The following is a 13430-nucleotide window of genomic DNA, read 5'->3' on the forward strand; positions in this document are numbered from 1 at the left end:
TCTCTTCACTAGGTTATGGATAGAGCCCTGTTACATTTGGATAACTCCTACAACATCCCCAATGTCAGCAGCATTGGCTTTATATGCAAGACCAACTTGTCTTCCAACACAGCCTTCCGAGGCTTTGGAGGTCCCCAAGGAATGATGATTGCTGAATGCTGGATGAGTGACCTTGCTCGGAAGTGTAACCTACCGCCTGAGGAGGTACAGATCCACTGACACATTTCAGTGCACTGACTTTTGAACAAGGTCTGAAAATTGAATACAATTGCAGAAAATTCTAGAGCATAAGAACTTTTGCTCATTTTTGCTAAACCCTCTGCAAAACCTCAGATTTTCTCTATGATTATTCCATTAAAGCATGGATAATCTTCTGCTTCCTTAAATTCCCTCAGTAGTTTCAGTTTTTAAATACCTGTTTTAAGACTAGGTATTCAGAAGAAGTCCACTAGCTGCCTTAATCTAATTAAGAATATACTAAAGGATCTCTCTTGAATACTTCCAGCTTTAATGTCTTAGGACCCATTTTTCTATAAACAGATTTTTATCTGTTAATTTTATTGCTCCCTAGGGGGAGTAAAGACTAGGAATCAACGTGCTTTTCATGTCATCCTTAAAAGGACCTAGTCTGAAACATTAAATTTGACATATCCTTTGTATGTCTCTTTGGGAAGGTAAGGAAGATCAACTTGTATCATGAAGGAGACCTGACTCATTTTAATCAAAAACTGGAGGGATTTACTCTACGGCGATGCTGGGATGAGTGTTTGTCAAGCTCTAACTATCATGCCAGGAAGAAACTAATTGAAGAATTCAACAAGTAGGTGTTCCCAAGCTGCAGAATTACTGGTTGTACCTTCAAACTTCTGGAGTTCTCTTAGCAACTTGAGTGATGCTAAGTTAGTCCATGTACTTGCAGAATGACTTCTAAAAATTTCTTTTCTCAGAATTCCTTCAGGCCCGCTATGTAACAAAGGCTCTCACAGTGACCTGATATCTTAGATAAGGCAGGAATCAGGCCTAGAATTATGTTATTTTGTAAGGGAAATACAGCAGGGGAGAGGGGTCTGCACAGTCTAGACTTCGCTTGAGTTTTCTTATGACTATCATGAAAGCTTGTGTAGACTTCTCATTGCTGCATCACCTTTCTTAGTTGGCTTATGTTTACAGCTGAGTAGCTAATAGCCATGCAATTGCTTCTTTAATGCCTAGGAGGCCATCTTCAATTCAAATTTCTTCTTGTAGGGACTTATAAACAAAACCTTTCTTTCTTAAAAATTGCCAATTAACTCTGTCTATATTTCATTCACATATTTCACTTCTACTTTGACTCCCAACCTGTCAGTGGGAAGCATGGCACTGAGATGCAGTGAAAAACTCATTCATGAATGTTTTTTCCTTGCAGACAGAATCGCTGGAAGAAAAGAGGGATGTGTATTATTCCTACCAAATTTGGCATCAGCTTCACTGTCCCATTTCTGAACCAGGTCTGTAGAAGTCATTGGTTTAGCTCCTATAAAGGAGCTAAATTTATTCTGCCTCTCTCAGACACTTTCTTCTCTTCGTACTATACCAGATCTTTTTGGAGAAGTTAAATTAGGTAGAAAAAGCAAAACATTTGTGAACTAAAATGAACGTAACAGCAGTTACCAATTTATACTGTCCAAAAAAACCCAGTGCAATGCAGCTAAATGTTCATTGTTTGTAATATATTTATTTCCTTGTCTATCCCGACTTCCTCAATAATGGAAATACTGTGACACTGAAAAATGGTCATTTTTATTCCTATGTTTAATCTGACTCGGTGGACCATCAGCAGTGTTCAAAAGTTCAAATGAACAGAGGCAGATTTGGGCTACTTCACCTGCCTTCCCAACGGGAGGCTGAGATTTGCAAAGTCATTGGAACTTTTACTGAGCTGGAGACACTAAACAAAAGTCACTTCAGATGTAAACAAGCGCCTTTAGTTGCACCAAAGAACATTCATTCTCTGTGATTTGTAGCTGAAATCTGCTAGGTACTTCACTACTTCTTTTATGACAAAACTTTGATTAATATTCGCTTTTGTAGGCTGGAGCTCTGGTCCATGTATATACAGATGGCTCTGTGTTACTCACACATGGTGGGACTGAGATGGGTCAAGGACTTCACACCAAAATGATCCAGGTAATACTTTGGACTTAACCAAATGAGTCATCTTCTATGGCACATTACACTCCTTCTATAGTACTGCCTCAGTCAAGTTGACACCTCCTCTCTATGCACATTTAGGGTAACAAATCATAATTCCTGTTAAACGTTTCAACTGCAGTACTAGGTTTCTAGAGTATTACTACATTTTAGCAGGAGATTTAGAATTCTCATAATCTTAACCCATCTAGTATAGATAATGCAGGTTATGGCTGCAGTCTAGCCTCTATAGCAGTTAATTGTCATATGATAAAAATAGCTCGTTCATATCTTTGTGTATATTTGTTGTATTGCAAACATGTATCTGCATATTTGCATGCCATAATAATTTAAAAAATAATTTAAGAAGAGCAACACTGCTTCAGCAGGGAAATGAGGAGGAAATCTGATAGATGTCTTAATCCTCTGATACTTTTGTAATTAAGGACAATGCAGTGAATGCCTACCATTTTGGCCAGTGTCCACGTGTGTACTTGCACAATGCCTGTGAAGGGCGAACTTAACAATGTTCTGGTAGATTCTCAAGCACAAAATCAACCGAGTTCCCAAGAAAGGTGAAATTTTGGACTGGGAGAGTGTGGAGGTTTAAGTGTGGACCCTGGCAGTGTAGGCAATGAGTGGTCATGCTCCTGTATAAGAAGAACCACTTACCAATTGTTTTCCTTTGCTCCACAGGTTGCTAGCAGGTCACTTGGAATCCCTACCTCCAAAATTTACATCAGTGAGACCAGCACAAACACTGTCCCTAATACCTCCCCAACAGCTGCATCTGTCAGTGCTGACATCAACGGGATGGCTGTCCATGTACTGGTCCCAAGTTATTTAAGCTATTGGGTCGTAAGCTGGGAAACAAGAAGATGAAAAATTGATGTGTATTTACCTATTGCTTAAGAAAAATGTAACTTTCAAATGGGACTTGTAGGCAAGGGACACCTCATAACTTCTGCTATAGCTATCGGGGGGGATGTCAGATAATGAATGACCATCTTTATTTTCCAGTTACTTTTTTACTTTCAATTCCAGTCCTTTTGTAGCCATGGAATTGAGCATGAGTGATTGCTCTAAATGAACACAACAAAGCAGCCATTTAAATGCCTAACTTTTTAGTAATTAATGAGACCTTGTTTGTAGCAGTGTATCGTGCTGCAAGTATTACTTGCCGGTGGTTTGTGGCCTGTGCTGTGGAACCGTAGAGAGAGAAGATGTATAAATTTAGAGCAAATATCCTTCTGTAACAGTGGCATAATCATGATAATCTCTGACATGGGATTATTATCATTATCAGTGCATCCATTTGCAGGACATGATGCTTTTCCAGTGAAAAGAGAAAAGATAACGTTGAAAGCTAAAAATCTCAGCGTCAAACTGGTTATAGTCTCTGTACATCTTAAGGTTGAATGTTTGTTTCCAGTGTTACGAGATCATCTTGCAATATATTCTAAGGTGATACACTACGACTTGGTAAAGATACTGTATGAACACATGGATTTAAGATGTTTTATATATTGATCTGGAAAGGTCTGTGCTGTATTTGGTATTCTCTTCTATCACCACAACCTGTTTTAAATTTCTTTTAGTCAACATTTCTTTTACATAGCAAGCCATTTTCTAGTGAACTTTGTTCCTTTTTATGATATGCCAAAGTCCTAAAAGCAATATTGATCTAAACAGAAGATTCTTTGAGTGTTGAAGTGCTCTTAATACTACTGACTGACATTTCAAACCTTATAATATTGCTTTTCTCTAATTGTTTTTAGAATGCATGCCAGACCATCTTAAAAAGACTTGAGCCAATCAAGCAGTCTAATCCCAAAGGGTCCTGGGAAAGCTGGGTAAGCTGTCTGTATCTGTCACCAGGCAAATGGGCATTCTCAGAGATTGCTTTTGTTGTCAGTCCCTGAATGCAGATATACCCTCCTGTATCTCACTAGCAGAGATCTGAGGAAAGAGAGCAAAGGAAGTAGTCAAAGCTTGCAAGGGTTCATCCCCAAATCATCAGTTGTGACTGATCCTGGGGCCTCCTTGTGACAAACCTTACCAAATCATGGATTCACAGATTGGCTTGCATTGGAAGGGACCTTAAATATAAACTAGTTCTGACCCCCTGTGCTCTGGGTGGGGCTGCAAATCACTAGATCAGGCTGCTCAGGAACACATCAAGTCATGAGTGTTTTCCTATGTCTCTGTAGTCAAGCTCCAGTCCTGGGTAGGAAGAAATCTTGTATCTAGTAAAGGGATTCTGTGATGAACAAAACACAAGTAAGACTTAGAGCTCTGCCACTCTGTTTGGCAGCTGCTGATCAGGTGATGTGGGGAATCAGCTGCAAAAGACGTTTCACTTGGCACTGCTGGCACTGAGTGTCAGCTGTCCGTCACCAGACACCTTCTGTTCAAGTCCTCCTCCAAATGTGCTTGTGGTAGCTATGTTTCAGGCATTGGTTGGACCGTAATTGTTTTCAAATTCTTATTCACTTTGCCAGATTAAAACCGCCTATGAGAACTGCATTAGTCTGTCAGCCACAGGATTTTATAGGTGAGTGAATATTCATGCTGCAAAGGCAGTTCTTATTCAACTGCATAGACTGCATCCAGGGAGATTCTGGGGGGATTTGCAGCTCTAATCCCTCTGATACTGCTCTAATTCAGGACTGTATGCCCTTTCCTACCTAGAAACATGGCAATGACCTCCAAGAAATGTTTAACTGCGCTCAAAAGTAAAGGATTTGCTACTGGATTTGTGACAATATGTCTATAAAAGTCACCATTAGCCCCGAGATTCATCAGAAAGTGAAGATGGCTGAAATTGTTTCAGTTGGGATTGGGAATATAGGGCAGCTTTGTCAGACTTCTATTTATAGGTTTTTTTTAATGCTTTTTCATTTCTGCGTGGGATTGATGGAGGGGATAAAACCTGAGCAAATTAAGTTTTTTGCTAAACTGCACCGTGGTTGTATTCCTCTTGACTGTGAATTAAATCTGATTTTGTTTTTTCTCTGCATCAAGAATTCCTGACGTTGGCTACAACTTTGAAACGAATGAAGGGAAACCATTCCACTACTTCAGTTATGGTGTTGCTTGCTCCGAGGTTGAGATAGATTGCCTGACAGGTGACCACAAGGTGAGGGGGTCAGCAGAGAAATAGCCCTCCATGTTTGGGTAAAGGAAACATTCACAGGGAGTTAAAGCAAATACTGGGTGTCAGCCTCTTCCTAGTGCTGTCATTGGTCCGGTGTGACCTTCAGTGAATTTCTTAACTTCTGTGTTCCACAGTGCAACTGTCTGGAAAGAATAATAAAATGATGATTATCTGCCCCGCAGGGATATTATGGGGCTGGATGATTGCAAAAGTTATGGGATTTGCTTGTGTAAGAGATAGCAGCTCTGTGTTAGCACAAAGGAACACCGAGGTATCAGAATTGAGTTAATTATTAAAAATAGCCCTGGGATCTTTTAGAAAGGAAGAAGAAAAGACAACTCATTAGAATCTGACCTTCCAATTGATGGCTGTGCTCAGGTACAGAGCACTGACCCTGGCAGCTTTGAACTAACACAGATCGGGTCCAATCGATCTCCAGGGGAAACTGCACTGCTTTACTTTGCTTTAGGGATGAACCGGTTTAAAAGGTGGTGGGAAGAACTGAACTTGACACAGATTGCTGAACACTGGCCAAGGTTGGGTGCTGGTGGATGCATTCCTCTTGCTCAAATGAAACCACAGCATACCATTTTCAACATCTGTGCTGATTTATTCCTTGTTTCTGTCTCTTAGAACGTCCGCACAGACATTGTTATGGACGTTGGTACCAGTCTGAACCCAGCCATAGATATAGGGCAGGTAAGTGAAATAGTCTCACTAATTTCACCATGTTCAAGATCACCTTGCTCTTAAGCTTTTCTAGATAGATCATTAACCTGCTCTAGCTTGTGCCTTTGCAAATTTAAATTGAGTATCAGGTGAGGCATTTTAGGCTGGCTATGAAAACCAGTTTGATTCACTACTAACTATGCAGTAGGCACAGGATTATGAATCCAGACAATATGGAATATGGAGTAGTGGAATAACCTCACTCCAAGGCCAGTTTCTGCCTATGTGGAATACATCTACTAAATCCTGCAGTTGATTTCTACACTCCTGTCTATCTGTCAACATCAAGCCCTGTTTAATTTAGTGAAAACTATTCTGTGTTGAGAACTGGGGCAGTGGATTCTATCCACCAGGTACTGCTGCATACCTCAGTAAGAAGATTTCTTGGCAGGGACTGACTGACTTATCAGTCAGCAAAAGAAGGTAATAAACACAAGGTTATCTGATACACTGACATGTATCATCAGGTATTTGCACATGATTGCCTAGTCAAAACAACCCAACTGCTTTGCTAACTGTAGGTGTCAGTACAGTGCAACCCTAGTGGTGCAGCTGCAGGGTCTATTTCCATAGCAAGAGTTTGCTACAGAGGAAATGAAATCTTGAAAGCAACGAGTTTTCAGAAAGAGGTGTTCTCTTCGAAGTGGCCGAGGGGAAAGGGAGCCTTTGTATTCTCAGCCTGTCAGGCTGGGGCTGGAAAGAAAGAGACGGGTTATATGGAGACTGTCAAAGAGATGGCAATTTCCTGCGTCCCTCCGTGGACTGCTGCAGAGGATCTGGGGGGAAAAAGAGAGAAAGGAGGCTGTATAGCTGCAGGACCACAGGCACATGGTGCTGGGTTAAAGATTGTGTTTTTTTCTCCTTCCTTCTAAGATTTACAGTGGAAAAATCATATAAAGAGGACTCTAATTGTTGGATGGGTATGGGAGTGTTTTTGCTGTTTGTGTTGCTGACCTGAGAATAAGCAGTACTTGAGAAAACATTCGTGCTGAAATACGGAAATATTACATATAGAAACACAAAATGTAAAATAGCTTGTTTTCAGATATATTTTTCTCATGCCCTTCAAATAATCAGCAAATACTACTCATGCAGTGCTAATCTGCCTGTGAAGGAATCAATATATATTTATGTACCAAGTTGTAATCTGCAAAAGCGTTTAGAGATGAAAAGTTGAGATTTAGACAGGAATGGAGGACTGAAAACTCTGGTTGAAATTGTCACTGTTTGCTCTAGTGTGAGGCAGAACAGCAGCAGTGAATCAAGAACACAACCTTGTTTGGATGTTTTTGCAGATAGAAGGAGCCTTTGTCCAAGGCATTGGGCTCTTCACTATGGAGGAATTGCGCTACTCACCTGAAGGGAACTTGTACACACGAGGGCCTGGGATGTACAAAATCCCAGCATTTGGAGACATCCCAACAGAATTCTACGTGTCTCTTCTCCGTGACTGCCCCAACAGCAAGGCAATTTATTCATCCAAGGTATGTCTGCATGACCTGTAGGCCTCTAACTTCTCTAGGCTTGTATGAATGCATGATAAAGTGACAATGCACGTGTCAGAACCATTGGTTTTGTTGTTGTAGTATTGTAGAATCGTAGCATGGTTTGAGTTGGAAGGCATCCTAAAGTCCATCCAGTTCAACCCTTCTGTAATCCCTGAGAGAGGCATTCCTGCTGGTTTGCAAGGACCTCCAGAGATAGGACATGGTGTGCTCTGCCCATTCTGCTCACCTCTGCCTCACCTGAATGCCTTTGCTGCAGTTTTTGTACTATCCAAAGGGATGTGAAAATGGGTTAGCCTTTTTTCCCATTATAGCAGTTCTCCTGTGTTAGAAGTTTTATATTTTCATACTGTCTCTTTTTACAGTGGAATGGAAGTTGTTCACGCTTGGTAAACTGGAAGCAGTTTCAGCTTGCTATTTCCTATCTCTTGATAGACTGAGTTTCACACCTGGAAGGGGAAGTACTGCTTTGTTGCAGCCTTTCCTTGTTGATCACATCTAGGAGATTAAGAAATTACAAAGCAGGAATGAGAATAGTGATTGTCATCTAGGATCTGCTCATCCTTCTCTCAGCCTGGAAACTGGTGTTTCCAGGACCAGGACTGCTCTGAGCTGCAGTCTCATTTTGCTTGTGTTCTGTCTAGGCTGTGGGAGAGCCGCCTCTGTTCCTGTCTGCTTCAGTGTTTTATGCCATTAAAGATGCTATCTACTCAGCAAGGGAAGACTCTGGTGTGACGGAACCATTCAGGCTGGACAGCCCTGCCACCCCAGAGAGGATCCGCAATGCCTGTGTGGACACCTTCACGAAAATGGTAACTATGCTTTCATAGCCCTGACCAGTCTACCCCACACTGTTTGCTAGATCCCAGAGCTGGGATTAGGGCAGGATGGGGAATTGTACTTAAGCAGCAGGTTTTTATTTCGTGGGCCTTATCCTTCACTTAATGTACCATCAGGTGAAAGACAAAGGTACAGACTGGCATTGCTAGCGCTAGGACGGGCAGTGTCTCTGAAATAGCATTTCATCCCTCCATCCTCCAAATGCAGTTTGTAGAACAAAAGCTCTGCTTGATCTGTTGCTCCTGACTGTTATCTCTTAGGGATTCTACAGTGCAGGTCCACTCTGATTTATTAGCCTCCTTTGGATAGGAAGAGAAAGTGTTACTGGAAATGCTCACTTGTGCTGAATGTTATGATCTCAGGTTTCTCATTAGAAGGTCTGGGCTTGCCCTGAAGGAGTGCAGGATTTAACACTGCTGCCATATCTTCGTGGATACTCCTTCTCTGTCGCAGTGCTGTGACGGCCATGCAGAGTGGGTCCGTGCACAGAGTTCTGTTGTGACTTGTGAAACTTTGCTGTCTGTTCACATGGGCATCCATGAGGGCCTTGTCAGCTTGAACCCTACTATTGTTAACAGCAAAAGTCATCCTCACCAAACACCTGCATCACTGTCTGATGGGGAGGAGGCCACCAAAGTGAATTTGAGAGTCTGCATGAAGCACTGACAGTCTGGCCTTCAGCTGAAGCCGGGCACAAAGTCTAATGCAATGCCATGAGGCAGATGTCTCTGTTTCAATACGAGCTCAGGTCTTCAGTGATGCAAAATCACCTGCCTCAAAGGGAACCTCTGAACCCAGATCAGAACCCCCTCCTTTGTTCTTGCTGCTGCTTACAGTAATTTTTTTCTCCTCTTTACAGTGCCCTTCTGCTGAGCCAGGGACCTTTAAGCCATGGTCTGTGCGTGTGTAAAAGGAAAGTTGGAGGAGCAAACTTTCTTTGTGAAACCAGTCTTACGATGGAGAGACCACAAAGCAGTGGGGAAAAAAAAAAATCCATGTTCACATGGCTCATCTACTGTGATTCATAGAATTTTCACGTTTAATTGTTCAACTGCTGTTTCCTCTTAGAGAGGAGGTTGCTGCCAGATTATAGCTGTGATGCAGATTTGAATGAAGAATAAAGTGGAAGGTGATGTTATCCAGGTGTACTTGAAAACTACACTACATTTCATTTAGAATTGTTGCACAGATGGGAGACACTCTTACTGCCAGGTGGTATGAAGTAGCATGGTTATTGTTTTGGGGTTGTTTGTTTTAAATTGTGGGAAGAGAATTATCACCTTGTCACTCTGCTGTTATGCAAGAAGGACTTAAAGGCACTGAACCCAGACAAACAGTGCTCTAATGGAGATGGGAAAAGGCGTGAGGGGCACTGAAAGCTGGACCCTACAGCACAACAGCTAGATATACACCAGAGGAAAATAAGGAAGAACACTGATGTTAGCTTACTGTGATGAAGGTCGTGTGTATATTATGGCAGTGGTTCAGAGGGAGACCTTAAAATGTGACCAATTGCTGATTTATCCAAGGTTACATGAGGATTGTTCTGTCTGCGACAAAGCTTTAATGAAATCTTAGTTCATGTGCTACTTGTCTTCTCAGTCTAAAGATAAGAGCTCAAGATGCCAAGACTTCTAGCAAGATGTTGATTCATTTGGCATGTTCAGCCTATTTCCTCAACATCTCTTCCTCATCTCTTAAACAGCAGAGGACATCAGAGAAAGGACCTTGGAGTCATAACATGGTACTGATTGTTGTTCCTACAAGAATGTGTACCAGCCAGGATGAGGGTCTGGACAAAGCTGGGGGATGAATTGGCTCTGGTCATTCTCTAGGGTCAGTCTCTTACTTTCATGCCATGGCCTTGCCACTTTTTCAAGACAACCCTTAGTTTTGCTGAATGCAAAGAAATGTTGTATGTTTTGCAAAAAGGATTGCTTGTCCAAAGGAAGGTGTTGATTCTGTGATGATCTCATGATGTGTTTTGGGATGAATGTGTTTTTTGGTATTGGATTTAATGGTGGGTGTTCCTCTGCACAGGTTTTGTCAGATTTAACATGGCAGCGCGTTTTCTCTAGATGATGCCATGTACTGTACCTCCTCATCATGTGCAAACTTTCTCTGGCCCACAGCTCTATGAAAATGTCCTTTTCCTGTGTTAGCACTCCTGGGGCCATCAATAAATACATTGCAAAAGAACGCAACTCCATTGTCTTAAATAAGAATTTGCTTACATATGTCCTACTTAAAATTGGCCTCTGACTTAGGACTTAGTTTGAAATACTCTCTGAAGCACTCCAGGACATACAGTTTGGAAATATGTAGGTGTAATTCTCGGTTCTAATTGCCAGTTTTCACAGGGTTGTTAAGGCCTATCCATGTTCTCATGGCTTGGCATACAGAGGCAGGACTCTAAAGCCATGCTGCTGCTTTAGAACAAAACATGACATGGAATTAGAAGAAGCGTCGTAGTGTAGGTTGTAGTCTGACAGCCACTTAAGAAGATTTTTATCTTAATCTGCAGAATCCGAGAGGCATCTTACAACTTACAAACGTGTAGAAAAAGCTTTACTTCTTCCTTTGACTTTGAAATTCAGAGTAGTCAGGAACTCTTTCACACAGTATCTGTCAATTACTTTCAATGTCTCCCTGACATAAGATCTATCGCCAATTTTCAAAATGCTTGGGCTTACATAGGAACAGTAACATGGTTCTTTTTTTGTTAGTTTGACATGTAGATGCACCTGGATAAGCCTGCATCCAGGTAGTAGTGATAACCAGCAGCCACGTGTTCACAGTGCCATCCCTTATGCAGAACAAGGTTGCCTTGTATTGGCATCATGCTCCTTCTTGGCTTTGTTTCAAATTTAAACTGATTTTATGAAGTTTTGTTTGATTTTGAAAAGAACTTGGTAGTCTCAACAAACCTTTCCCTGCAAGAGCAGTGATATCTACTTTCAAATGAATATTTTAAACCTTGCTGCATTCATCTTCTTGGCATTAACCTGTGAGATTAGAAATAAATTTGTGCTCATAGACTTAGCTGTTTGTCTTTGTACTTGGAATTTAGAATCCAAGTTTGTGGTAGCTGCTCTTTATTTGCTGTTTCTTCTCCTGTCAAGTGACCTGACATGTTTCAATATACATTCTAAGGCCTGAATAAGATGTGACATTTTTATGTATGCAAAGTACTCCATATTTGATCATTTGAGTGCACCCCCAGCAAGTTTGCAGATTACACCATGTTGGGAGGAAATGTTGATCTTCCTGAGAGTAAGAACGCCCTACAGAGGGATCTGGAAGCCTGGATCAAAGGGGGGGTGAGGCCAATGGGATGAACTTCAACCAAGTACTGGTCCCAGGTAACAGTGATAGAATAAAAGATAAAGGCTTTAAGTTGGGCTGGGGGGAAGGTTCAGGTTGGCTGTTAGGAACAATTCCTTCTCCCAGAGAGCAGTGAGGCAGTGGCACAGCTGCCCAGGGAGTGGTGGGATCACCTGGAGGTGTCCCAGAGCCATGGATATGTGGCATTGAGGTACATGAATGGTGAGGGTGGGCTGGGGTTGGACTGGATGATCATGGCCCTCTCCTATAGTGCTCAGCATCCCTATATAATGTGCCCCCATATGGTGCTCTCTACCCACCCTATACAACAACCCTAGTATAGTGCTTGCTGCTCCCGATATAATGCCCCTGTATAGTTCTTGTTTCTCTATATGACATCCCCATGTATAGTGCTCACCCTGCATTCTATATGATGTCCCCCCATAGTGTTCCATTCCCTATGTAATGCCCCAACATAGTGCTTGTTCCACCTCCCAAATAATGTCCTCCAGTACACTGCTTGCCCTCTCATTGCACATAATGCTTCCCTGTATGTACTGCCACCCCCAGTACACAATGCCCCCTCATATATTGCTTGTCTCCACCATATAACCTTTCACAGTTTACTGCTTACCCTCCCAACACCCTTCTTACACACTCCCATATGATGCCCCCCGTATGCTCCTCACCCTATCTATGTAACATCCCCCCACCCAAGCAGTGCTCTGCCCTCTCCAACATAACACCACCTCACATAGCTCCCCATAACCTTTGAGCTAGATGATGCAACTTTTGACCTTTTGTCCATTGGCTGTGACTCCATGACTTTTTGACTATGACCCCATGGCATTCCATGTTTTGACCTTGATCTGGGTTTGACCTCGACCCTCGTGACCTTCCTCCTCTGCTGTGAAAGCAGTGTGAGCCATTTCAAAGCGGATGAAAGGAAAAGTGGTAGGATATGCTGCTTTTCTCTCAACGTGCCTCAGAGATGTTAAACAGGAGCTCCTTTGCTCATTTACCCCGGAGCCCACTTTCCCAGATTTATGGTGACACAGATATTTCCAAAAATGAAATCATCCAACATCTGCATTCTAAAATTTGATCATCTCTGAAATTTAAGTCCTTCCTAAGTGGGAAAACTCGGGGTTTAAGTTAAAGCACTGGAGAATGCATGGAAAGACTCCAAACTCAGGTTTAGAGAATCTCTCTCCATGTCCTACCGCAGTGATGACGAAATGTGAAATGCTAACAAATACAAAGCATTAAAATTTAATACAGAATTTGCTGAATATTTAGTATTTTGTTTGCTCTCTTGCTCCAATAGCTGAATCAAACTATTTTGTGTCACCATATAAAACCCTTGCATTTTTAGAGATGTGTTCTTTGTTTATATATAATCAACTCACTTGAAACATCAGCCTGAGGATGTTCAGCTGGGTGGGAAGAGCAACAACACTTAATTCTCTAGGTCTGCAAGTATTCTTTGGTATTCTATTGTATAAATCTGCTCTCCTACTTAAGCACAAAAGAAAAAAACAAACACAGTTAAGTAACTACCAAAATTCCTTAGGGCAAATTTTCAATCATTTATTTCTTATATATATAAATGACATTCTTCCAAATGGTGTTTTTTTCCCCCATTAATTAATTTTAACTAAATCCAGGAAATTCTGAAGAGAAATTAGTCATGTAGCATGTATATA

The 13430-nt window shown here is 41.6% G+C and overlaps 1 protein-coding gene across 2 annotated transcripts in view; it reads left to right on the forward strand.

Annotated features, from left to right (window-relative positions):
- Window positions 1–9310, forward strand: part of XDH (xanthine dehydrogenase) — a gene marked incomplete at both ends in the record, with an annotated part of 38407 nt that extends 29097 nt beyond the window's left edge. For both annotated transcript variants that reach the window (XM_079550875.1, XM_079550876.1), the window contains 12 exons: window positions 13–204; window positions 675–820; window positions 1406–1487; window positions 2071–2166; window positions 2866–2994; window positions 3948–4022; window positions 4671–4723; window positions 5194–5308; window positions 5960–6025; window positions 7351–7539; window positions 8205–8372; window positions 9260–9310. In XM_079550875.1, coding sequence (XP_079407001.1) covers window positions 13–204; window positions 675–820; window positions 1406–1487; window positions 2071–2166; window positions 2866–2994; window positions 3948–4022; window positions 4671–4723; window positions 5194–5308; window positions 5960–6025; window positions 7351–7539; window positions 8205–8372; window positions 9260–9310 — 1362 coding nt within the window. The remainder of the gene's footprint in view (window positions 1–12; window positions 205–674; window positions 821–1405; window positions 1488–2070; window positions 2167–2865; window positions 2995–3947; window positions 4023–4670; window positions 4724–5193; window positions 5309–5959; window positions 6026–7350; window positions 7540–8204; window positions 8373–9259) is intronic.
- Window positions 9311–13430: the final 4120 nt, after the last annotated feature.

Source organism: Tetrao urogallus (assembly GCF_951394365.1).
Source record: "Tetrao urogallus genome assembly, chromosome: 2".
In the NCBI taxonomy this organism is placed as follows: domain Eukaryota; kingdom Metazoa; phylum Chordata; class Aves; order Galliformes; family Phasianidae; genus Tetrao; species Tetrao urogallus.